This window comes from Lactuca sativa, chromosome 3 (genome assembly GCF_002870075.4).
Source record: "Lactuca sativa cultivar Salinas chromosome 3, Lsat_Salinas_v11, whole genome shotgun sequence".
NCBI lineage: Eukaryota > Viridiplantae > Streptophyta > Magnoliopsida > Asterales > Asteraceae > Lactuca > Lactuca sativa.
In genome coordinates, this window is record NC_056625.2 from 55,828,808 (window position 1) to 55,856,804 (window position 27,997).

Here is a 27,997-nt window from a genome sequence, read left to right on the forward strand (position 1 = left end):
ATTTTCATCAACTTACAGGGGAAACCTCACTAAAAAAACCTACACTACTCTCTGTACAAATCTCTCAATCTAAAACTAACATATATATAAGATTTGATAACCGCTTGTACAAACCCTAAGAACAAACCCTATCAGAGAAGATATAATGAAAGAACATGAGAGCATATGAAAAACTAATTGAACTTGTGAATGAGCTCTCTCCACTTGTTTAGTATCCAGGTCACACGGGATCTGAAGATCCGCATGTAAACCCAGAAAATATGCTCAATTTACAAATTATACCCTTCACCGTTCCATAACTTAACCTGCGAAACCTCAAAGACAAGAATACAACAAAATATATCCAATATGAAAATAAATAAAATGTTAGTTTGATTTTATATTTTATAAAACCATTATTTATTTCAACATCAAGTCTCACCAAGTTAGGTTGTAATTAGGTTTGTTATTCAAACCGAAACCAGCCATTAAAACTGCGAACCCAAACCCAACAGTTTGGATATTGGGTTCGGTTTTAAAATATAAGAAAATGACAGTATCAGTTTAGGTTTGGTTTTAAGTCAAATATAGAATACATAATATCTAATAAACATATACATATTCCATACTTATATTTCCAACCAATTAATAGAAACACAAAAAACTAGTCTAGCCATTAATAACATAATTAAAAACAAATATAATTTCCATATACACAAACGTTTGAACGTAATCTCATTATTTACCAAGGTCCTAAATAACACGCCAATGCGTGCCATGGCATCAGGGCGGGGTGTAGATGCCACGAAAACGACCTAGATGGTTGTGAAAAGCTTGGTGGCCAAATAACGTGGTAATGCGTGAAAATGCTTGAAAATGCACGTTTTTTCCATAACGAGGTTTTTTCTAAAAGGCCTCCTATGGATCCGAGGTTTCGACATGCTTTGCAAGCAACTTCACCATCTCCGACCCACAGTTCATCCCCATCTCTATATCATATCATCTTGATAGATCATCTCGATCAACATGCATCCTTATTGCATTAGCCAATGTTAGAAATACGAGGTAATAAAGACACTTGGATATTCTCAGAATTGTGATTCCACTTTCAAATCAAAGTATTTGGGTGATACTCCCTAATCTTTAATTGGATAAGACTCATAAGAGAAAATAACAGAGAATGAAAATGTATGAATTTCGTGAGTACTAGAAAACTGACCAAAAATTGGTTAAAAACTTTCTTTGTCTAAAAACTGTCAAAACTGTCATAAAACAGTTTTCTCAATAGTCAAAACTGTTGAAGGGCTTCGCCCCTGCTCCCTGAGGCGCTGCTCCCGGACCCCTGTTCGTTCAGGGACTTCGCCCCTAAATGCCAATCCACTTTTAATTTTGAATAAACTTAAACAAGTGTGCACTCCGCACCTTCCTTACTTGTTTAATATCCATCAAGATTGATTTTTAGTCAATAAGTCAACCCATTACACTTAAATACAATTAGTAAAACAAATCACCAACAACCAAGGCCCATATCCTTTTAGCTAAACCCCACCCGTTCATCATTTTCCTCATAGCCGATCACCACCACCATCCCATTTTTCAGCCTACATTGAACCTCCACTTGTTCAACTTCATCACAAACCAACGCCATCAAGTCCTTCTCCATCACTTCAAATCGAAAAAAGTGAAGGGTAAAAAGGAATGTGTCCTCGAGCTTTCAAGGAGGGTGAGAGACGAAGAGGGGAGAGAAAACGAAATGAATTTTTATTCTTTGATTTTGACCAGCAACCAAGAACCAAGAAGTTGCTGAAGTGTGACTGATCTAAAGAAAAAAGGAGATGGTTGTGTAACGACCAAAAATTTCAACCAATTTAAAAAATTTCGAAAACAACCCGATTCCATTAAAGTTATTACAAAAAGGTTTTCAATACAATTTATTTTAAGTATTCCTAGAATCTCATCACAATACAAACACGAGCGGTACGATCACGCCTTCGCCTTGCCACGGTCTCCTGAAGAACCTGAAAAACATTAAACCACAACTGTAAGCCCGAAAGCTTAGTGAGATATCCCCAAAATACCAACCACATATACCATACACGCATAACATGTCATACATATCCGATCACAGAACAGCCATGCACTTCAGGTCTACTGTGGGACTGGTCCGCCGCACCGGCCAACAGTCCACCTGGTCCACCCTCCGAATCTACTCATTTACCTCGAGTCTACAGTGTGATTGGTCCGCCCGCACCGGGCCTTCAATCCACCTGGTCCACTCTCCGAATCTAACCACATACATCGAGTCTGCAGTGTGATTGGTCCACCCGCACCGGGCCTTCAATCCACCTGGTCCACTCTCTAAGTCTACAGTATGACTGGTCCGCCGCACCGGGCCTTCAGTCGGCCTGGTCCACTCTCCGATCCTCGACACGTCTGGTCCGCCCTCTTGGGGCCTACAGCCTATCCAGACCGCTCGCTGGGCCTTAGGGACAACTGGTCCGCCCTGGGTATCTTGGCTTACAGCACAAAGCAGGACCCGCCTCAACCCAACTCCAGTCCAAACAACCATGTGCACATCAACATACAATCATATAGCAATTCACAGTCAAGAAGCAGATCAAACAGATCACATAACATATCATCATCCTAACCAGGATACCGACCTAACCGGTCACTAGCATAGCATCACCCTATCTCTCAGGATACTGATCTCAACCAGGTCTCTAACATATACCATCCTAGCTACCAGGATGCAACCATATCAAGCAATAACATAACAACAAATACCCGGATCTCAATCCGATAAGGGTCGGCCTTGGTGCCTTAGACCCTGTTGATATAGTGAGGATAACTCACCTCGAAACTGCCGACTGAACAGATAACCCAAGCTGCTCTGATCACTGATACGATCTCCACCACTGGACAACCACCAAAGCACTGAACTCAAAACAATATCCAACAATTACCAAAATGTCCTGGGAAATCAACTGGTCAACCCTTGGTCAAGGACAAGGTCAAAGTCAACCCCTGACTGACTCTACTCGCCGAGTCAACCCAATGACTCGCCGAGTCAACCCAATGACTCGCCGAGTCCCCATGCTCAACATTCCTTCAACCCGCGACCCCACCCGCCGAGTCACCCCGAGACTCGCCAAGTCCAACAACTCTGAGTCCACACACACACACAACTCACCGAGTCATCCCTTGACTCACTGATTCACGGTTCAACCAGAAAAGATTGGGACTCTTCGACAAGACTCGCCGAGTCCAAGAACAGACTCGCCGAGTCTGAGGCTATATTCAACCTACTCGCCGAGTTGTTCTTACAACTCACCGAGTTCCAGACCATCTTCATCCAGCTCGTCGAGTTCCAGCTCATCTTCAAGCAACTCGTCGAGTCTACTCATGTGACTCGCCGAGTACCACCGGTCTGAATCCATACCGAAGCATTCCAGGCCATGCAATTGATCCAAAACGTAGATCTAGCCTCCTACAACCCATCCATCACGTAAAGTGGCAAACTTTACGTGAATCCAAAGAGATCTAGGCCTTTTACACTTTAGGGCTAGGGTTTGGGACATGATGGCTTCACTAAACACTCAAACACAGGGACTTTAATACACTCTAGACCTTCTCCCTACCAGATCTGAGGTAGCAACCTCAGATCTATCCTTCAATCCCAAGATACCACAAGCCAAACCTCTCACCCATTCCAAAAATGAAGAATCTATATGAGTAACAGCCCAAGAACGAGATAATACCTCAAAGAACGCCCCAACAGCAAGGAAACTCGAATCCAAACAAAGCCCCTTGCTCCAAGCCTCCTACCCTTCAAGATTTCCTCAACAATTGCTTCTCCAAGCTTCCAAATGCCACTTGATCCACTCACACACGAAGGTTAGGGTTTCTGGACTTGAGGAAGAGTAAAGAGGCTGGGGGAATGGATGTTATGATCTTTATATAGGGCTCAACCCCGAGAATTAGGGTTTTCTCCACTCAGCGCCTACTCGCCGAGTCCAGCCGCCGACTCGCCGAGTCGACCACTTAACACGCGACCCATTCGCGACCCTACTCGCCGAGTCCACCCATGGACTCGCCGAGTTCCTTTTTTTCAATTTACTCTTTTAGCCCTTCAACTCTACTCTTGATATTTCGGGATGTTACAGGTTGATTCATCGATCTTGCGGTGTATCTGGGATCTATTCAGAAAGGGAAAGAAGCATGTCCTTGACCTGCATAGAGAGGAGAGAAAGAAGGGTTTACCATTTTTAGCAGATCAAAATCAAAGAATAAATTTTTTTAACAGATCAACATAACTTTAAAAAAAAAAAAAAAAAAAAAAAAAAAAAAAAAAAAAGCTTAATACCATTTTTATAGATCAACATAACTTTAAAAAAAAAAAAAAAAAAAAAAAAGAAAAAAAAAAAGGCTTAATACCATTTTTATAGATCAACATAACTTTATGCCTCTATAAAAAAAGCAAAAACACTCAGGACCTAGTATTCAAGTTAATATCAAATAATTGGTAGTTTAATAAGTTTTTTTTTATTAATATAAAAGAGACAAATCATTTGAATAACAGACAAATATACATAACATACAAAGTCATTGAGAAAATATATGTAGGAAAATACAAAATTAGTTTAAAGATTTTTGTGTAAATAATATGTTTCTTTCTATTAAGTTCTGCATAAGAATTCAAACCTACCAATACCATTAGCCAAGATTTTGAAAACAAAAAGTGGGATAAAAAATTAAAAAATATTACCTCAAAGAGGGGAAAATAAACAAAACATTCAAATAAAAAACTTATAAATGTTAGAATCTTGATAACTGAAGCGAGCAAAACAAAATGAAAACGAAAACGATACTAAGGATGAGACCGATGGCAATACAAGTACATTTTCTGGAGCTCTTTTGCAAGTCTTTTGTTTCCACCAGCTGATCTATCCCACGTCGGACAAATGAACTTGCATGGGCCACATGACTCTCGATGTCGTTCAGTTGTTGTCCTTGAGCCTCAACTAACACAGCCATGTCCAAGAAGATCTGGTGTAGTTCGATCAGATTCTTCTCTATTTCCATAATTGCATCGTGTCTTTCTTGGATTTCGGAGATCGTGTCCACGATTTGACCTCGACCCTGTTCCTGGATTGCTTTCTGAACAAAATCTTCAGCTTTTCCACTAGCTATCAAACTATCAATTAACTCGTCATTGGGTTTCTCACCGGTGATGGTGAAGTATCTTCTCCCCATAGTCTCCTTGTACTCATCGTTGATTTGAACTCGTAACGCCTGAAAGTCATCCATCATGATCTTGAGCTTCTTACCCAGACCACCGACGACGGATGTCCGGGTCCGGTCAGCCGACGACCCAGGTCCACAACCTGCGATTTTCCGGTGTTCAAGGTTAGACTTTTCAAGTGCTTCTAGCTTGCCCTTGATGTTTTTTGCATGCTTTAACACTTGTGTGAAATCTGAATCCATCTTGGATCTGAGCTGCTTCATCTTACTGGCATTTTGGATCGTCTTGCTCTCTTTATTTGAATCTTGGAGCTTCTTGTAGAGATTTTCAACAATCATCATGTCTTGTTTCACATTCTCGACGTCGTGGAAGAACTTGTCAAGATCAACTGTTTCATTTTGGACACCACCCCCACCCTGTCCACCCTCTATGTCGTCAAGGTATGCTTGTTTCTTTAAATCTAGATATTGCTTAAAAGAATTAGAAAATAAATCGTTCATGTTGTCTGAAAAAAGAATTTGAGAGGTGGGATTTTGGGTATAGTTTCTCTTCTTTAAAGAAGAGATATCTTTATGCAAGATTAATGAAGGAAGAAGAAATGTTGTCATGTTGCAATTGAGATATTGGAGAGCCATTAAGTTTTGCAAAGTCAATGGATATGATTCTTTGCATATAATTGGCGTCCAAAATATTGTGCCGAAAAATACATAAACTATTAATCTGATTTTTTATGTTATTTTTTAATCAAAATTACTTATTATATAAACCAATAATAACGATTGAGATGTCCGTTAAAAAAATGATTGAGATGTGCCATCATTTATTTTGTTAAATCACTCTATATGGTTCTCATAATTTCTCAAATCATATATTTGTGTTGCTAATTCGATCAAACTTAAGCAGAAATTATGTGAATAACATAGATAACTTTTTATATGAATATGTAATTAAAAATTAAAAAATAATAATATTAAAAACAAGTATGTTTTTTTTTTAGAAAACAACTAATGGTATAAAATCTCAATTGTTTTTATAGAGAGCGTGTTCTTGATTTTATGGCTAATACTATGGGCCGGGTGATCAACAAGGAACATGGGTAGCACTAGCTAGCGCTTTCAAATTCTTTATTTATGGAACATTAAGAATCGATTGTGGTGACTACCTTCATCAATAATGTGATAGTACTTATGGATCAAAGACATGCCTACATGTAACTTGGATTGTATAAACTTTAAAAGCGAAATTAATTACTAATAGTCATTTGATGAAAATTTCAGCAACCAGATGAGTGGTTGAACATACATAATAAACAACTAAAATTTGAACAAGAGTCATGTCACAGAATGTAAATCAATCTTGAGATGTTCTGTCCAATAATGAATAAGAACAGGAGTTGCTATAACTAGATAGAGTTTCCAAAGTAAAATGTCAAAATATTAAAACTAATTAATCTCGCCATTTACAAATGATGTCGAGTTTTCTTTGGATGCACATCATATATGTTGGATGGTATTTGTGCATGTCCGGTTCAGTTACATAAATTAAAAAGTGAAAAGGAACTTTTAATTGCTACTCCAATATTATTATATTGTTATATTTATAGAAAAATAAAATATACTGCTTATTGGTTTTATATATATATATATATATATATATATATATATATATATATATATATATATATATATATATATATATATATATATATATATATATATATATATATATAGACTATTGTAGCTTTTTGAAGTATCGAAAGTGATACATAACTATAAAATTCAAACTCAAAGTGTTTATTTGGTTCATCATGTACAAACTCCAACTTCTGAGCTAGCTAGGCTTCCAATTGTTAAGATCATTATTTGTGCTTGTAAGTCATGGGGCTTACATAGCGGTTAATTTGTTGTCATTGTTGCTGCTCTTTTAACGAATCCATTGTAATAAGGTTACACCTTAGATCCCTCTCTTGGATCTGTTTAATCATATTAGACAATAATAAATTTCATCAAAACATGTCACCTCATGATCAAATAATTAAATAGTGTGAGTCATAACTCATAAGTAACCAAGAAAGTGATTATATCTCTTACCTCTAATACTGAAATGACTCTTAAATGCTCTAAACATTCTTGTAGCAATGACTTCTCCAGGGTTACAATCTCTACTAGCTCTGATAGTGTGATGATGGTGTTAGGTGCCTGTGTCATTAATTTACAATAGTAACAAAGAGATAATATTATATGCACTTTGTACACAAAAAATAGTTCCACGACACACAATAATAATACAAATGAAAGAGTACATTGGCATCTAGGAATAGCTTACCATGGGAGAAATTGAAGATAAAACGGACTTGATTGTGTCAACCAAATCTGATGTGTATCGAAAAGCGATTGAAGCTGATTCAAGATCCACCTATACAAAAACCTTGCACGTATTAATATTTACTTTATGAATCATATATATGGTTTTCTTATTAACTAAAGAATTTGTTACCTTGGCTCCTTCAATAAGGGGTATCCTGCAAACAACGGCGTGTAAATAATCTTTCATCATGGAAACATTCACAATGTGTCCCCTTTCAATGTTTCCCCATGCCTCTAACATTTTGGTCTAGCAAATAGTCGTTGATCATGAATTAAATGAATGTAAAATGTACACTTTATCAAATTATGTTGTATATAGGTAATAGAAAGATTACTGACTTGAGAATGTAGGATCAAATTAAGTTTCATTTCTAGCTTTTCTTTTTGTAATTGTAACCTCTTTTGTACCACTGATTGTCGCAACTTTTCCATACTCTCCCTTGTATATAACAAATCATTCTGCAATAAAAAGTATATTTTGATTAAAAAGGAGTCTGTATATATAGAACATACATTCTCGACAATCTATCCTCATATATTTTATGTTTTATAATGATTCAGTTTGAAGGTCAATTGTCAAATAAACTAAAGGTGACATAAAATTGATTTTATTGAAGAAGTGGCATACATACTATACATACCTCACATTGGACAACTAAGTTATCATGAACAACTTGTGCTCTAGCATTCGCATACCTCCATTGCATCCAACTATTCTGCAGCAATCTCAACTGATGAATATCCTCTATTGTATCTTTACTTGATTCCGAACACAAGGAAGAACGCAGCTTTGATCCTCCTTTCTTACCCTTGATCAAATCCAAACCCATGTGCAGAAGATTCTTCTTACCCTTGGATGAACTAGGAGGCTTGGAGCTTGAAAATGATGGATATATCGGTGATAATGATCCCGGTCTCGATGGGGATGAATCCCATTCATGTGGAGAAGACACAGAATTTGCCCTTTTCATAGCTGTCTTAACCCTACATTTCTTGGGAGAATTATGCATGGATGTTATTGATGAGTTCATGTACTTCGATGAAACTTCATATCCAGAGTTCATAGAACTCAGTGTGGGTGACATATATGACGCTAGAGAGTTTTTCCCAGAACCAAGATCACTTATTTCTGAATTATCGGTGGAAGAATCCAACTTCATCGGATAAAATGGTGATCTCCGGCGAAGAGCGTTTTCATCTACTGATAATCTCCCAGGCTGTATAACCTGGTGCGAGTCAAAAAAATCTGATGACTTCGAAGAGGAAGATGACGATACAGAAGATGAAATGGATGATCTTCCCGGAATAATCTTTCCGATTCCACTGTAAACGGGCGTTCGATGCTCCTTGAAGGAGCTTTTTGTACTGGAATGGCTCTCCGAATGTCTGAACTCCCTGCAACTTTTTTGTTTACTGAGAAACATCGAGTATCCGGATCTTTTGACACCATCTTTTCTTTCGTTACCAAGGTTATCGGAAAGAGCTGTGACAGCGGTTGTGGTGGTGTTTGGTGGATTTTCTTTCTGTGATTTTGATGAGTGGGAAGTAGAAGAAGGCCATAGTCCACGAATAAATCCAGTATGTTTGTGTTTGGCTGATGATGATTGTTTAGGGTTAGAAAGAGTATGGTTATGGTTTGGAGATTGTGGTGGTGATGATGGTGTGGCGATGGGTGAAAGATAACGAGAGCTCACTTCTCGTTCTCGCGACTTCTGCCGGCGAGTTTGATCGGAGATCATGGTGGAGAGTGTGGGTGTGTGTGAGTGAGAGATTTGCGTTTGTTGGATATGTTGTATTTGTGAGAAAGTTGAGAAGAAAAACAAACTTTCCGCTCAAAATATGCAGGCTAAAAAGGATATTGCGCCTGCGAGAAGGTGAATTTACTATATTGTCCTTGTTGGTCATTGTGTTCTTTCCGGTGACAAGGGTAATAATGGAATTTGATGTGATTTGAAATGTGAATTGCGAATGAAAATATAGAACGGACAATTTGAAGTTTTGAAAAGCCGGCATCACAGTACTTAAAAATCGTAAACTTTGATTTTTTTAGATAAAAACCTAATTCGTATCAAGTAAATGTAAAATCGTAAAAATAATAGTTACTAAATTTTAATATAAGATAGATATTCAACAAACATTTATTGTTAATTTATGATCAAATGTTAAACAGGTTATATGTATAGTTACTATTTTTTATATAAAAAGATAATATCAAGTAAATGTAAAATCGTAAAAATAATACTTACTAAATTTTAATATAAGATAGATATGCAACAAACATTTATTGTTAATTTAGGATCAAATGTTAAACAGATTATACGTATAGTTATCATATTCTTATCACTTACTAATTAAACGGACATATAAATATTTAATATATTTGCTTTAATTGTAAATAAATGAAACTTATAACCAGATTTCCAAATGTCTAGTTACACATTTTGTTGAAGTTCTGTTTGTACATTACACACTATTTTTAAGTATTAATCACCACCTAAAGATTGTTGACATGTCCACTATCAATCTTTTATCATATATCTTATGCATCAAATCATTCTCAATTAAATAGATAACCTAAGTATTTAATGGTTGGTGTTAATATATCGTAAATTTAGATGAAATTGATTCGCATGGACTTACATCTAGAGTAATATCAATGTGACACAATTAAAAAAAAATTCTCACCCTAAAACTAAAAGATGGAAAGCAAGATAGATACTTGTTATTGATCCCTTGTCTCTCTCAAAAAATAATAATAATAATAATAATAATAATAATAATAATAATAATAATAATAATAGTACTCTCCACATCTTCATTAACAATAACAACCCTAAAAAGTTCATCGAGTCCACTTTTATCTGATCTTGTCTCGTGTATTTTTGAAGATTGAGCATGCCATTGAAGGGCTTGACACATAGACTAGAAACTGAAACTAATACTTTAATTTTGTCATTAAATCTTGATTAACTACCTAAATAGAGTTGAAAGAGAAATATAAACAACGGAATCTTAAATTTTGAACGAGGCTAGTCACTTCTAGCTAAAATGGGACACTGTTGTTGGATTTTGAATTACAATCACCAATTGGAAATTTCAAGGCTTGCACACTTTGTCGAATCCCTAGCGTTTATTGGATTGTATTGGTGAATAACATCATCTTCATCATCATCTATTTTTAAAAACCATATGGGTAGTAAATGGTTGCTTCTTCAATGATTGCTTTTAGGAGAAGAGATGTGCATTAGATATGAGAGATGGCTTGCACTGTTAATCTGTTATAGTTGGTCATCTTTTTTTTATATGTATATATGAATCTATCGAGTGACTTGTAGCCACCATAATTTAAACACTTAAAACCATTATAAATAAACATTTGCCATAACGTTTTGACGGATATAGTCCAACAAGTGTGCACAAGGCCCAGTTATAGAATTTGGACTGGCCCTTTTCCTTAACGGGTTATGCCATTTTAAAATAAAATGGGTTGTATGGTCCTTTATGCATGATTTGATATTGTTATGGATTTTTGACATAAAAACCCTTAAGTTATATATATATATATATATATATATATATATATATATATATATATATATATATATATATATATATATATATATATATATATATATATATATATATATATATATATTTTCCACAGATACCTCAAATATCAGAAACTTTGTTCGATTTTGCCATTTATCCTTATTTTACCTTCTATGACCAGTATCCCATCTCGTCTTCTTCTTAACACAAAGTAGCCACCATTAGGGGTGTCAATTTATGACACGACAAAAATACACGAAACGAAACAAAATCGGGACGAAATCAAAATTCGAATTCGTGTTCGTATTGTTTTCGTGTCAAGATTAAAAAACACGATGTCGTGTCGTGTCGTGTCGTGTTCGTGTTCGTAAATCGACACGAAATTGACATGATTCAGCATGTGGTTGTCGTGTTCTTCGTGTTTGTCATTTTTGTCGTGTTATATATATTTAAGTATGAACGAAATACACTAATAGTTATGTAATATTATATTTGTCGTGTCGTGTCGTGTTGTCGTGTTTTAATTGGGTCATTTTCGTGTTAATGAAAAAAAACGTGACTTCGTGTCGTGTCGTGTCAGACAAAAACACGACACGACTGCCCAATTTGACAGCCCTAGCCACCATCACATGTGTGTAGCTAGCCACCACCATTGTCAGTAGCCGTCTCTGACGATCACCATCTTCGATTTTGCCCTTCACCACCGTCTGCTTGTTCAATTAACAGGAGCCAAAGAAACAAGAATAAAAAAATGCAGCTCTCTCACTCTCCAAAATCGATTGAATGTTCTTCTTTCTCTTCTGATTTAGATCACTAATTCGCACAAGTCATATTCTTTTTCCTTCTCAAAATCGCTCACACTACCACCAAATTCGCCGCTTCTTCTTCTCTAGATTCGATTGCAGGTATTTCTCCCCCTTTCCTCTTCTCTTTCTGATTCGAATAGCCCCACACCCTATTCCAATGTCAAAATCGATATGTTGGGTTATTGGTGGTTGTTGGTGGTTGAAGGTGGATGCGGGTCCGGTGGTTAACTGATGCTCTACCAGGTCTGATTTTGGTGTGTTGGTGTTACCTTAGACTGGAAAAGCTTGTGGTTGTGGTCTTGGTTGTGTGATGGAAATAACAATGAGTGATGACTGTTTCAGGTTTTATGGTGTCAAGTGTGTAGGTAAATGGAGTGGAAGAGGTTGGATAATGGTGGTTCTGGTACGGTTTTGGGTTGAAGATGGATGAAGGTGGCTATGGTGGGTCTAAGGGTGGAAAGTTGGTAGGAAGATGATAGGTTGTGTTGGTGGTGGTTCAAGATTAGTGAAAATTTGGGGGGGGGGGGGGGGGGGAGGGGGGGTGGTTATGACAAAAAAAATAGACTTTGAACGTAACCGTTTTTTTTTTCTTTTGGTAAATTTGAGGGCTTTATGTCAAAAACTCTATTTTTATTCAAGAAACTTCTAATGTTGATTCATTGTTTTTCTTTTATGTCGAAAGTTATCAATGAGAGCAATCTCAATATTCTTGGGTAGAGGCTCACTACCTGCATTTTAATTCCTCTTATTACCACATCATCATGGGATGTTTCGACACTGTTGTTGTTTAGTTGAATCACAATAAAAAAACACTCTCGATTATTGTAATTTCAACAAATTTTGTGTTATCGAATCTCATTTTCGTAGTTCTGTCTCATTTTGTCAGGTACCTTTTAGTGTGCCTTTGGATTAAAGAAATCCTTAGGATTTGAATGTATTTAAAAGTAAAATATCATGGAATCCCTTGATTGATATGATACATTGTCTAGTTCCGGAATTTAAGGAGAGAAAAGAAGAGAAAGAGAAAAAAAATGTCAGGAGAGAAAAGGAGAGGAAAAGAAAACAAAATTTTCTTTTGTCTTTCCGAGTTGAAGAGAAGTGGAAAAAAAAAATTAATAATTTTGTTCTTTTTTTTCCAAATCCTCCCAAATTGAAAGGAAAATTAGGAGGGAAAGTGATTCTTCCATTTCCCTTCACTTCATTCCTTTAATGAAATTCGAAAACACAAATTTCTTTTATTTTTTTCTTATTTCCACTCACTTCCATTTTTTTCTGTCGTTAAGTTGAACTCAAGAACGGGAAAGGAATTTAAAATCCAATATTTTCTAAGATAAAAACTTTGTTTAATGGATTAAAAAAAAAAAAAAAAAAAAAAAAAAAAAAAAAAACCCTCCATGGACCCAAGGTTTCGAAATCTTATCCTTTATCATACTAGATTTAATTTAAAGCTTTCTATTTCCCAAGTAATCGGAAAAAATCTCAATGCCAACATTTAAATGTCACAAAGAAAACCGATTTTATATATATTCGAGATATAAATGAGATAGAAAACCCACTCCTACTCTCACTCTCAAGATCACTTCGCCAAACTATTGTTCAAATACTATTTACAATAACAGTAATTAGTAAACACAAAATTTCAAGTTGCTTACCTTCCATAATATATTTTTCAAAACAACGATGAATAAGAACAACTGAAGATAAATAGTTACGTGTGGTCTCATACATAATTTAATAAATTAACATCCAAAAGCATCCATAAATAAAGTATACAAACCAAATCTTACACTACTAACAACTACCCATAAATCTAAATATTAAAAAAAACAACACCACCACCCAAACCCAAATCAATGAAAATTACATCGTTCCAACATAGGATGACTATAATCAACATACTTCTCCCACAAAGGCTTATACTTCTCCATCCCAATCTTCAACCAAGGCTTCAAATTCCCATTAAAATGCAAAACAGCTCCATTCTCAATCACCTGTGCATCCACATTCGTATACCCCAACCCCAACACATGCCACCTCGGATCCAAAGCCTCAGTCAACCCATAAAACGTCAGCAGTCCAGGTGGCAGTGTCCCAAGCTTCCACAAACTCCTATCCACATTCTTCTCCTGCCAATAATGATAAATCCCAGTCACATTTCTCTTCCTCCACTCCACCAAATCAAACACATTCATCCCAAATGCCCACCCACATGCATCCGGGTCAAAGTGGGCCCGAATCAACGGGTGTGAATAATTCAAATACTTATGATACCTATGAAAAGTCTCTGTACATGTCTCAACTGCCCCATTCACATTCCCATTCAAGTCAACATTAAAAAGACCAGAAATGTCCTTTTGGACAACAACATCGTCATCTAGAAACACGAGTTTCTTCAAAGACGGGAAAACTTCCGGAATGTAGAAACGTAAATGGTTCAACATCGATAGATACTTCGGGTTCCGGAACTTTATCGGGGTTTTCCCTCCATCGTTGCTTCCGGAAAAATAATAATTCTGAGTGTCTGAATCTTGTAGCTGTTTAAGAACAGGGACATAAGAGGAATTTAACCACGTGAAATCTTCAAACTTTTGTACATCAACTGTCACCCCACGAAAACTGTTCATGCTAAACCATGCTTTCATTGCGTGAAAGTTGACTTCATCTGTGACTAAATGGAAGACTAATTTAGCAGGGTTTAAGGAATTTGAAGCGGTTGAATTTATAACTACAGATGTTGCTAGAATGTTGTCTGAAAAGACACAAAAGTGATGAAGATTGTTGTCTTTTAGTTTTGTCTCGATTTGGGTTTGACTTTGACTTTGACTTTTTATCTGTAACTCAGAGTGTTTGAACCATTCGGTTGTTAAGCGTACACCAAGACAATATAAACTTTTTGGGACTTCTTCAGCTGCGATTTGACCATATTTGTTGCTTTTTTCCATTACAGAACTTGTTTGTTCTTCAAGATCTTGGATTCTGGCTTTGAGTCGCATGATCATGGTGGCACTATCGTAGTGGAGTTGTTGGGCTTGAAAGAGTAAAAGGGCCATGTCTTTGACAGCTGTCTCGGATTCTTGAAGGGTTAGTGGGGCCCGCCTTAAGGCTGCATTTGAAAGAAGGATTTGGGAGTTTCGAATTTGAGCACTTAGTTCCCATGCGAATTGAAGGTTGTTGCTTTCTTTTGCAATTACAACAAAGGCTTTTGCTAATGAGATTTGGTCATTAAGTTGTCTTGTGATTGAATCAGGGTTTAGCATTTCGGCTGTGATGTTAAGGCCTTCTATCACTTTATCATGCCCATAAGAACTCTTCATAAAAAAGAAAGTAAAAGTTTGTTTGGAGTAAGATTTAGACACAAAGGAATTTCATGCAATGGATTTTTATTTTTTAACTACAATATGCAAATGGACATGTAGTAACTAGTATGTAGTATGCCTATGTAGTAACATCTACCAAAAGAAAGAGAAAAATCTGATTTTGATTCTTAACTTCTTATTAGAGCACTTAGTTGATCATGCAGATTTGCAGATGTAATTGGAAGAATGATAGTTAAAAGATAAAACAGTCATACAGGAGTTCTTTCATTAAAATGTTATAATATTGCAATGTCACCTAACTTCTCAAGAGCTCTCAAGCGTGTAAGTAACAATCTAAACTGATTTTCAGTATGTTCCAATAATCAGGAAATCAATCACGATCACTAAACAAAAAGCAACTATATCTCAATTAAGTTAGCGTGAGGGACGGATGTACAAATCCTAATAGTTAGTTATCGATTTTCTACCACATTTCGAAAGCTACATTCAATTGAAAAGGGCACAAACTAATTGTATTCAAAATGAAAGTGATTTGCTTGAAACATTTGATTCAAATTACCTTAGATAGCACGGATCTAGATCTAGGTTTTGTGCTCTCTCGACTTAACAAAACGATCAACATCAAAACCGCCAATCCTCCACATAATGTTAACCAAAACATACCCGAAAACCGCCGCCTCACTTGCCGCCGAAACTCCGGCCTTTGTCTTCTCATTTTCTCGTATGTAAAGTCTTACAAACCCTAAAATCACATCCAAGTGCAAATAAACAATAAATCCTCACCGAAAATCTAGGTTTTTGAGAAATAAATTAACCAGAATCGGGGATAATGAAGAACTAGGAGACGGTGATTTCAATTGAATTGAGATCGAGATTCGAGAGCTGTGTGATTTAAAAGGGGTTTGATGATTTTAGATCGTTGGGACTCGTTTGGCATCAATCAAGCCACTGAAAAAACAGTGCGCAGTAGTCACCAGGAGTGGTGGAGAGAGATCTAGTTGACGGTCAACTCTTAAGTTTAGATTAAGTTACAAGAATAGCTCCTCACGTTTTAGTTAACTTTCACTTTGTATCCTTCTGTATCCATTTTTTACGTTAACCTCGTTTTAGTAAACATTTATTTACCATTGGTCTATCTTTTCTTTTGTCATTTATCCCGAAATCATACGTGAAACTTCATTACTTCTAAAAAAAAAAAAAAAAAATGATTAGGTTGTTCATCGGTTCGAGTTCAATGGATTTCAATGGAACCGATCTAATCTAACCATCTATTTGATTTTGTATTTTGTCAACTGATCCAATTCAATTGAATATAAAAATCTAAACTGAACTGATCTAGTTAGATGTTTGATTGAATCGGTTTTATCCATTAAATATTTTTTTATTGGTTTAATAAAATGGTTATCCATTGTCTAACAAATTTTAATTTTTTTATATTAAATAACCAAATACAACTATGATGACTAAGAATAAATTCGTACATTACGTTACATAAAACTAACAAAGTAACATGAACTTCAAGTTTTCAATTTAATTTTTTATTAAATATATAATAATAGTAATTGGAGTTGGATACTAATATTAGATGTTTATTGGATTATATTGGATATCTAATTGGATCAGATATGTTCGGTTATCCATTGGATTTTCAGGATGATCTAATAACCGATCCAATCCAATTGGATTTTGAAATTCCGCATTCGATCCAATCCAATTGTAATTGGATATTCAAGCCAATTGGTTGGTTCGTAATTGGATCGGTTGGTTCTAATTGGATCGATTAATTTTTGCACGCCCCTAAGTCTTTGGTTAGTATTCTTGTTAGGTGGTATGAATATCATTTTTAGACAAAACTTCAAAATTGATTTTTATGGTTTTGTAAAAATTGTAGATAGGATCTAAAAAGTTTCTAACTTGCATGTAATGTCAAAAATATGAAATGTTGGTGGTTTTGGTCCATTTTGATCCCTGAAAAAACTGTTATATCCTTTTTAATTTTTTAAAATTTTAATATTAATTTTAATTATTTTATAATTAAAAAAAAGAAAATATCCCACCACTCCATAATCTCTCCACCTCATTCACTCACACACACATACTCTCTCTCTCTCCCCCCCCCCCCCCCTTTGTGACTCTATTTCTCTTTTTTTTTTCTATCTTCTTCCTCACTTTTCACCTGCAATCAAATAAAAAAAACATTGATCAGAGAGGTAAATCCATGTCAAAAATAGAATAAGAATTAGTGAAACATTAACATCAAATTACACATAACGTACATGTAACTCTAAACCTAGATGAAAAAAAAATCAGATTGCAACTCTCTCTCTCATGTTGGAAAACCTTTAAAACCCATTTCCCGACCATTATTTTCTTCCCCTCTTAATCAAATACACACATCCACACAATAAAACTTTATTGATTAGTATAAAGAAAGTATCTTCAACTACTTGTATATGAGGATCTTTTCATGTCATCCAATACCCCCTAATTGAATCGATTGAACCCACTTGGTCATGCTTTCTAAGCATCTCCTCGTAGATAGAACAATAGGGCTCCAAAAACTCGGTTCCTTTAAAGCCCATTTGAAGGCGTTAAGATCAGAATGTTAATCTTTTTCATTATACAAGATGCCAATAAGTTCTTTTCTATGGGTTGTAACTTAAACAAGAAGAAAAAGTCATTTAAATTACTCAAATCAACTTAGACACCTTAAATTATACAATGATTGTGTACATGCAGAGTAATAAAAACTCATTCTGGCAATTCAACACACACTTGGCGGGTAACTACAAATTCCCTTTTTTTTTTTGCAAAAAAGGAAAACCCTTTAAGGAACTTAGTTAAATAAACTTACAAAGATGAAATAACAAACACGATTACACTTAGTGTGCAGCTACTATGATCGAGAGAGAGAGAGAGAGAGAGAGAGAGAGCATGTTCAAAAGGTGTGCATGTCCATCATATGTATATTTATCATCTGTCTTTACAAGTTTCTCTAGATTTAGAACTCGAAACCTCTTAATCAAACCTTGAAAACAAGCCATATCACCACCACCATCGTTCATCAATTGAAATTATATTGTTGGTCTTACCGTCATCATATGGGAATATGAGTACATGGGAAGACTACATCACAGTACAATATCACGGCCGATGGCATACCCTTTTTCGGTCGTCTCCACACTGCCAGCACCGCTATCTGCAATCGACGATAACAGGAAAGAGAGAGAAGAGTGAAAATCGATCTAGGGCTAGGGAGAAACTAGACCTAGAAATGGGGCGGGTTTGGAGAGAATCGACCTTGATCCAAACCCTTTTAATTAATTTCAAAATCCGATCTAAACTTGCTCCATAACCTGTATGGTTTTGAATAATCAAACGCATATCCTTATCCACTGAATCAACAACTATCCAAACCGGAACCGTAACCCGTATGTTTTTATATTATCAAAATCATTTTACTTTATTATTAAAATAATACTTCTTAAATAAACAAATGTTGATTTAGAAAACTCATTACGTACTTGAGGACTTTCGATTGGAATTAAAAATCACTATTATAGTAACTTCTGATTGATTATTGATTGTTGATTGAAGTGATAGAGAATAGAAATTACAAACTTTCTTCCGGTTGATAAATTAATTTATTAATTTATAAATAAAATCGATGATTACTTGATGAAATATAAATGAGATGACATCATAATTCTTAGTAGAAAACTGGAAGTTTAGAAGTCGACTCCTTGAGTCTTATTTAAAAACGGTTTGGACTTTAGATTTTTCCCTTTAGACTTTCTATTGGAATTAAAATTAAACTTTAGACAGTATAAAATATAAACGTATAATTCTAAAATTTATATGGGACAGATTATAAATAGAGCGGATCGATGATGATTCATACCTAACCCTTTTAATAAAAGGGTTAGCGAGTACGGGTCGTTAACGGTTAAATGAATCAAAAAATATGTTTCAAACCTAGGGATGAAGGTGGGTCTAAACCCGGACCGGATGGACCCGGACCTAGAAAACCCAGAACCGGTTAACGGGATTTTATAGAACCGGAAACCGGATCGGTATGTATGAACCGGTTCCGGTTTACTTCCGGGTACGATACCGGGTAAAGTGGGTCTAGAACCGAAAAACCGGGAAACATCAAAGTGGGTAGTTTGGAACCGGATAAAGTGGATTTAGAAACGGAAAACCCGGAAAAACCGGAATTTTTTGGTAGTGGGTTGAACTTTGAAATTTTTCATATTGATATCCTGACTTTGGCGGACTATAACTCATTGAATATGAAACCAAAATTACAGTAATATTTTAAATGTTTCACAAAATCCGGTTCTGACCCTAAAAGTGGTTCTGGTTCTTAACACCGGTTCCGATTTTTAGAGCCGGTTTACCCGGACCCGATAGACCCAAACTCAGATTACCTGGAACCTGAATAAAGCTAATTTTTAAACCCGGAACTGGAACCGGTTCTATATATTCCGGTTCTAACGATTCCAACGGTTCCGGTTCCGGCCCGATTCCGATTCCGGTCCGATTTTCCGGTTCTAAATCTCATCCATATTCAAACCCATATAATTCTTAAGGATTTGGAGTAGATCAGGGTCAAAACTCGTTCCATTGTCCAGGCTTAGGTGAAACACACGATATATATATATATATATATATATATATATATATATATATATATATATATATATATATATATATATATATATATATATATAGACTTAGGTTTAAATGGTTTCACTATCTATTGTGTGCATTTATGATTAATTCTGGACCAATCATTTTAGTTATTTTAAGAAAGTATATATATATATATATATATATATATATATATATATATATATATATATATATATATATATAATATTTGTGTGTGGATATTTTCTTTATTTTTTTAATTATAAAATAATTATAAGTGATATTATAAAATGAATAAAAAAAAATAAAAGAGTAAATAAAGTCTTTTCAAGTTTTTAAAGACCAAAATTATAGTAATATTTTAATTTTAGATATTTCAATGCAAGTTGATAAATTATAAACCATATCATAGTTTTTCTTGCAAACTATAAAAGACAATTTTTGTATTTTTTTATTTTATTTTCTCTTTTTTTTTTTATTTTTTTTAGAATAATGTATAATAACGAAAAATAACTTAAAGCATGAAAACTATATGTTATTTAGTTATGAAAATGTAGTTTGGTCATCTTGATAATCTATTTAGTCCTATTAAAAATTAATTGAACGTTAGTAAGTTAAAGTTTTGAATTCAATGCCTATTCTAGAAGACATGTTTTTGATTAAAAGGTTAGAAGAAAATTTTGTAAAAAAATTAAAAATGTTAAGGTGTTATAGGGTTGATTACGATGTAATTATTGGCCAGAACCGAATTGCAAACCTTAAATGTTGTTATTCCAACCATGAAATCGAATGGTGCAGATATTTTAAAGGTGCATTTTTTCGGTTTATTAGGGTGGAGGGAGTCCTACCCTCTCAACCCACTCAACCCACTGTCATATCAGCGACATATCAGCATTTCTCTCTCATCTCTTTTCCATCTTTTTCAACCCACAATACATGAAAATCTTATCTTTTCCAACCCACTCAACTCACTTAATTTTTTATTTTAAAATAAACACAAATTAATAAAAATTATACAAAACTAATTTACATTATATTAAAAATATACAAACTAATTTAGAAAATAATTAAAAAACATATAAAATTGTTTTGATAAAAGTTTTGATGCATAATGCACAAGTGATTATTGCTTGAGTTGTAATATATATATATATATATATATATATATATATATATATATATATATATATATATATATATATATATATATATATATATATATATATATATATATATATACAAACTTATGTCGAAAAAAAAAACAAATAAATAAAACGTCACATTTGCATATATGCATTGCTATGCTTCTTGTTTTTTTTTCTTTGAAAATTAAATGAAAAAGGAGATGCATGACCCACAAAGCAAATTGATAAAGTTTCTTGCGGTTTCTAAAAGCCGCTCAAACTATTTTTTCCAAACCCACTTAAACCGCTTGCTTGGAAGGAATGGTAACCCGACGATACCACCCAAAAAATTTGCAACCTGCCTTTCCATTCCGTTCACCCTTATGTGGTTCGGTTTCATGCAGTGGCAGACGTTAGATACTTTCAATAATAGTGTCATCAATAAAATAGTAGTTTGCATTTATTTTATAGTCATTACATCTTAATAGAAAAAAAAATGACATTAACGAAATGAAACATAGTAATGGTCTGGAACCCTTAGAAACCACTTATCATGCCCTTGGTTTCATGCACTTGTGGTTCGGTTTTTAACAATGTATATTTGGTATGGTTTTTCTTTTTCTTTTTTTTTTTACAGCTTAAAACCACAATTAAGCATTTTTTGGACATTTGAGAATTTTCTTGCAGTTTTAATAGTTCAAAGACTATTAGAAAAAAACTTAAAACACTACCAATTGCCTCATAAACTAAACATAGTCCACTCCTAGCCTCCTAGGTACTGCGGTTATATTGAGATCACTATGGCCTATGGGATATTAATTAATACATAACTATTTCTTAATTATGTTTCTATTTTATGAGATTTTTTTACTTACTCTTTTTTAAAAAAATTTAAAAAAAAATAAACGTGCTTAAATTGATTATTGATTAAGATCTTAAGGATTGAAATTGTATCGAATAACTCACGTATTTTGTATATAATAAATCTGATGTTTTACTTACATTATTTTTATTTATTATGGAATGTGGAAATTCATATAAAAATATCCAAACATAATGTTTTTTGTTCATATCTATATAAACTTTTAATATGAACATTAACAATTATGTCTCCAAAAAACGACAACACAACCAAAACAAACATATAATGTACAACCTCTCTGCATGTTGACAACACCAAACAGTCTTTGTACACTCTCCAGCTTGCTCTTTCCTCTTTATCATCACATGTTATTCACTACTAGAAAAGTAGGGTTTTCCAAAGGAAGCTTGTGGGTAATTAACTAATTATTCCATCATTACCCATAATTTATTATTTTCTATACCAAAAAACTTTTTATTTTACCATAATTCCCAAAATTGCATTCCATCATTATTAATAATAGTAAAAGACATATAAATTACAATATATACATAACGTGATTAACACTCTCCAAAAAAACACTCAAAAAAGTCTAGGATTCGTATAATTAATGTACATTTGTGGAACTTGATTTGTGTACTGGAATATAACTTTCTTAAAACTATATAAAGAAAAATAATTATACGTTCTTTCGACTAATAATGGAATTTTGTTTGCTTAGACAACTGAAAAACTTTTATCGATTATTTATGGGTGTTTCGCAAAAAAAATTATTACTTATTAGCTTATAAGCTAATAAGTTAGAGGGGGTTAACCTATGAAAAAATGATTTATTATCGATTTGTCACCACTATAAGCTATTTTTATCTAAAAAAAAAATTTAACTTAAAACAATGTGAAACTGCTAATAACCTAATAAGTTGTTTTGCCAAACACCATCTTACTTAATATATAGCACAACAACACTAAATGGAATTCTAGAATTATTTCATCATACAAAATATCATAATCTCTTTTGATTTACTATATGGCGGGTTCTGTTATAAAAAATTCTTTTGATTGTGATAATTTTCAGTTCATTTACGACATTTGAATGTTAGTCTCTCTCTCTCTCTCTCTCTTCTCTCTCTCTCTCTCTCTCTCTCTCTCTCTCTCTCTCTCTCTCTCTCTCTCTCCTTGATATAAATATACAAAAAATTTAACGATTAGTTCGATTAATTCTACTAAAACCTTTGTTTATGTTAATTAGGCATTCTAAAATCTGAACCACCGTAGAGCATAAAGTTAGAATTGGGAAATCTTTCCCAAAACCATTATCTATGCATGTGTTGTTATGATAGTGGTTTGTGTTATAACTTCTAAAATCAGTGTAAAAACAACTCTTGTTGACGGGCGCAACCATAATTGTAGAATAAAGGGGCTTCCATTGTAATAAAGTATTAAAAATAAATTTTATTATTATTATTATATATATATATATATATATATATATATATATATATATATATATATATATATATATATATATAAATGAGACATTTTTTCTAATAGTGTTTTAACTTACGATACATAATGGTTCTTATGACACTAATTGATTAACATTGAGATATATATAGTTAAATGGTAGATTTGTATTAAAATGGTTTTAAAGAGTTGTGTGAGTGGTTGAGAGGTAGATTAGAAACTCAATACAAAAAGATTGTTGATGGAGAGCATAAATAATAATAAAGATGAAGATGATGATGAGAATGAAATATGAAAGTTTATGGTAAGAAATATGTTTCATTTTCTTCTTTCTTATTATACAAAATTAAATTGTATAATTATGATTTTGGTTGGAATAAAAAATATTATATATGAAAATGCTCTAAGCATTGGCTCTAGATTCACATTAGCAACAAGACTACTTCACAACAATACAAAACAATAATGGATACAACTAGCGTAGTGCATACTTTTTGATTTTAAAATTTTGGTGGTTCAATTTATTTTAAAGTTTTTGTGTTTTTTTTCATGAAAGTTATAATCATGTTCAACGAGGTCCCAAAATGAAGTTATGCAACTAAACTTCTAAAGTCTAAATCCAACTGTCCATGTCGTATAAATTATAATGGAATTTGCAAGATGATGCATGTAATGTTCATTACACTTCAAATTATATAACTAGACTTTTAAAAAGATTCATTGGGTGTAATTTCTAGGATGATGTAATAGAGTGCATGTCGACGTTTAATTTTATAGGTCTTCATGTTGTGTTGGATGCTCACAATCGCTTAAATGAAAATGGTCATATAGATAACAATTATGTAGTTGATAAAACTTATTAAAATTGATTTTGTTATATTCCATAAAAATGGTAAATTTGAGTTGTTGATATATCATTACAGGCTATTATTTAATTATAAATCGTTTAATCATTCATGATCTTTTTAAACGATATATTTATGATTTAATTGTAAGGTAATTAAAAGTGAAATAAGATTTATCCATTGTAATTTGCACTTCTAATTTTATGTTATGCTAATGAAAAACACAATGACATGTAACTCTCATAAAATACAAATCGTTTAATTGTTTTATAACTTATGTTTTCTAATAACATATATGGGCTAAACTCATTTTAGGTTTTATAATTATTATTAGTTTGGTTAGAATCTATTAAAGAATATTTTAACATCATTTATAAACATCTTTTATTAATAATTTTAACTTTTCCTTTAATTCGTTGTATTTACGTTATCAATAATTTATATGGTTAATTATTTTTTCAAATGTTGTAATAGTCAATCAATTTATTCCATAATAAAAAACTAGAACCCCAATATCGACAATTTTATGAGCAGTTTTGGAATATTAAAAACCGATATAGCATGTTTCAGGATTGGTTCCAATATTATAGGGTCGTAGGTTCCAATTTTAATAGGCCTATATATAAAAAAAATGACCAAAAATCAAAGATAAAATTATAAATTTCAACATATTTTAACCATATATTTGTTTTACTGTGCAACATGCGAGAATACGCTTAGTATCTATATTAAACTTATAAAAAAGACTATTCAAATCAATATAGTTAAATTATGATATATTTTCAACCATATTAATTTGAAACTCCCCAACTTTACAACTTTTTCTCCTTAATTGTCTTGAACCATATTCATTTGTAACTCTAATCTTTTCAACTTCTTCAACTTAATCGAATGATTAATTGCAATCTTTTGCTTATATAAAAACATTAACTTCCATTCTTGGTTACTTATATTTTTTCTCTCCTCTTTTGCATATATAAAAACATTATTTTTCATTGTTGGTTATTCATATTTTCTTCTTTTCACTTTCTCTTTTCGGTATATAGAGTGTTTGACAATGGAGAAAAATGTTGTGATTGTGTATGTCTAAAAGAAAATTCTTAATGATGAAATTTAACAAGGGGACATGATCTTCTTTGGAATTGAGATTGTTTATTCAAAACAAATTTGAGGTGGTTGGTGTTTAGGTTGTGTCATGTAATATATTTTTTTAAATAATTATTAATGTTTTTTTAATGCTCCACGATATTTTTATTTCGTAATTTAGTGAATTGTATCCATAAGTTATAAGTTATGTTTCAACAAGAAGACTACATCATCCCATATTTTGATTGTTAATTTGTTTTATTATTTTATTTATTTAATTTATCTTTATATTGTTATATTATGAATGATATAATACATTTTCCTATTATAACTTTCAATATACAAAGCTTGATATAAATCAAAATGTTCACTATAATTTTTATCTGCATTATGATGCAAACTTTTATCACAATCTCATATAAACATACAATGCATTTAGTATCTTCTTTTAATCAGAATATGATAGTCTATGCTATGATAAAAAAAAATTGTACGTCTCCTCTCCAAAATAAATATATGTTAACTTTTGGTCATTTTCATTAAAAATATGTGTTTCTATAGATTTTTTATACCCATATAATCAATGATTTTCAACAAACGAAATTAGTCTGGTTTAATTGTAACTTTTGTTTATATTATACTTTAGCATGTACAACTTTATACATTAAACGAATTTGTGCAAATAGTTGTTTTTGATTTTGACTATATTTGTATTCTCAATATCCAAATTCTTGGTGTCGTTATTGATTTAAACGTTTACCCATGATTGTTTTAACTCTATAATTGTATTCTTGCGCAACATTACGCCTAATTTATTATAAAAGAGATCAATTGCATCATATTCATTCGAAACTCTTACTACAAGTCTACAATACACATGTATTTTTAAGTAAGAACTAATTAGTCAGTACAACTCATGAGTTTTATAACTTTTATATATATATATATATATATATATATATATATATATATATATATATATATATATATATATATATATATATATATATATATATATATAATCGCTACAAATGAAGAGTTTTTTAACTTAATTATGATAAGTAAGCGGTGATTATTATATTTAATTGGTTAATATAAAGATATAAATAGTTCAAATGTGGAGTGGATTTGTTAGAATTTGGGGGATAAGATGGAGGACAAAATCGATTTGAGAATAGTCAAAACTCTATATTATGGTGCATGTATGCATATTGAATGATGAAGAAAAAAATATACATTTGGAAGATGCAAATATATATTTGCGTATTGACTCGAAGTCCTCCATATTTTTTTTCTTAAAACTTACACTTGTTAGAACATTAGGTGAAACAATAATCTTAGTTATTTGTATTTTCATATCAAAAGTTGATTGTTTTCTACGATGTATGTTACATTTTAATTTTTATGCTATTAAGAAAATTTTATTCTAGTGTAAGGTGTAACTATATAAAAGAAATACGATAATATGTCTTTTAAATATATAATATGATTAGATTACTAGATAAATAGATACCACATGGATATTTCAAACATAAAAAACATGTCTCAAATCTTATGTAAATTTTTTGGATGATTTATATTCTCTATATTGTTTTAGTTTACATGAATTTTTGATTATTTGTTTTCATAAATCAAAGTCTTATTTTAAAGGAATTTTTATTTTAAATAAGTCATATATAAAGAACTTGTCATTTTTTTAAAACCCGTCATACAAAAAATGGTTTATCTCAAAAATATTCTTATATATATATAGAAAAATTATAAAACCAACCATGTTTTCACATCGTTAAATTCACAATATGTATAAAGAATATTAAAATTTACACATGTGTAAAAACACATGTTATAGGTTAAACACTCTTATTTGACAATTTTGTTGACAATAAAATCATGTCTAAAAATGTGTTGTTGATTAAAAAATTCCTTTTTAGCATGTCCTAATTTTTTCTATATAATTTATATAGTAGGACGCATAAGATGATCATTAATTTATAATATTAAAACTTCTATTGTTTTTCACTTTTTAAAGTTTTTGGATTTTGTATATATTATTTGAAGATAATATGAAACAAAATTTATGGCTTTTTATATATATCTTACATTTTTTATGATTTATTTATCTAAAGATATATTAAGCAGACAAATCTATCATTTGAAAGCTCCTTTTTTTTTTTTTTTTTTTTTTTACTGTAATAATCCATAGATATTATTAAATATTTTGTTTATATTGAGTATATTATTGTGTTGAGCATGTGATTATGTTTTTTGTTTGAAGTTTGTGATGCAAATATTATTAATAGGTTCATATATATCGTCTATAATTTTTCTTAGTCATATTAATTTAATCAAATGCAACAGAGGAGTATACGCATGGTTATAGAATAAAAGAGGGTTTCCAATGTAATAAAGTATTAAAACAAATATTTTTTAGTGCTCATATTGCAAATTTCTATTTGTTCGAATGTGGAAATTTGAATTATAGCGGAGGCAAACCAATTATTTTACATCCACCAACTGGCAATTTGTTAATGTCGACCGCATCAGGGAAAAAAAATCATAATTGTTAATAAATTGTTAACATAACATAAGAACTATATGTGCAATTTAGCCATATTTTTACCATTTTTGTGGTTTGACTTCGAATAGAAGGCTTATTTTAAACAACCATATGTTAATCAAGTGCAAGCATTTTTAATAAATT

The 27,997-nt window shown here is 32.4% G+C and overlaps 3 protein-coding genes across 3 annotated transcripts; all 3 read right to left on the reverse strand.

Moving 5' to 3' along the window:
* Positions 1-4,543: 4,543 nt before the first annotated feature.
* LOC111914449 (syntaxin-124-like) lies at positions 4,544-5,847 on the reverse strand. Its single transcript, XM_023910190.3, has one exon. The coding sequence runs from the start codon at positions 5,830-5,832 to the stop codon at positions 4,798-4,800; it is 1,035 nt and encodes a 344-aa protein (XP_023765958.2). The 5' UTR covers positions 5,833-5,847; the 3' UTR covers positions 4,544-4,797.
* Positions 5,848-7,130: 1,283 nt separating this feature from the next.
* Positions 7,131-9,584, reverse strand: LOC111914450 (QWRF motif-containing protein 3). The gene is made up of 6 exons (XM_023910191.3): positions 8,232-9,584; positions 7,930-8,049; positions 7,721-7,837; positions 7,550-7,639; positions 7,315-7,422; positions 7,131-7,196 (listed from the first exon to the last, which is right to left on the reverse strand). Exons 1-6 carry the CDS (start codon positions 9,327-9,329, stop codon positions 7,131-7,133), a joined length of 1,599 nt encoding a protein of 532 aa, XP_023765959.1. The 5' UTR covers positions 9,330-9,584.
* A 4,056-nt stretch (positions 9,585-13,640) lies between these two features.
* LOC111914509 (probable galacturonosyltransferase 10) lies at positions 13,641-16,337 on the reverse strand. Its single transcript, XM_023910244.3, has 2 exons — positions 15,822-16,337; positions 13,641-15,253 (listed from the first exon to the last, which is right to left on the reverse strand). Exons 1-2 carry the CDS (start codon positions 15,975-15,977, stop codon positions 13,796-13,798), a joined length of 1,614 nt encoding a protein of 537 aa, XP_023766012.1. The 5' UTR covers positions 15,978-16,337; the 3' UTR covers positions 13,641-13,795.
* Positions 16,338-27,997: the final 11,660 nt, after the last annotated feature.

What these genes read in the sequence shown, in the direction of transcription:
- LOC111914449 (XM_023910190.3), bottom strand. Translation starts at nt 5,832, where the DNA reads ATGACAACATTTCTTCTTCCTTCATTAATCTTGCATAAAGATATCTCT.
- LOC111914450 (XM_023910191.3), bottom strand. Translation starts at nt 9,329, where the DNA reads ATGATCTCCGATCAAACTCGCCGGCAGAAGTCGCGAGAACGAGAAGTG. An exon ending in CCCTTATTGAAGGAGCCAAG is followed by an intron (nt 7,640 to 7,720) that starts GTAACAAATTCT and finishes GTTTTTGTATAG; the next exon opens with GTGGATCTTGAATCAGCTTC. An exon ending in TATCTTCAATTTCTCCCATG is followed by an intron (nt 7,423 to 7,549) that starts GTAAGCTATTCC and finishes TTAATGACACAG; the next exon opens with GCACCTAACACCATCATCAC.
- LOC111914509 (XM_023910244.3), bottom strand. Translation starts at nt 15,977, where the DNA reads ATGAGAAGACAAAGGCCGGAGTTTCGGCGGCAAGTGAGGCGGCGGTTT. An exon ending in CTAGATCCGTGCTATCTAAG is followed by an intron (nt 15,254 to 15,821) that starts GTAATTTGAATC and finishes TTTTTTATGAAG; the next exon opens with AGTTCTTATGGGCATGATAA.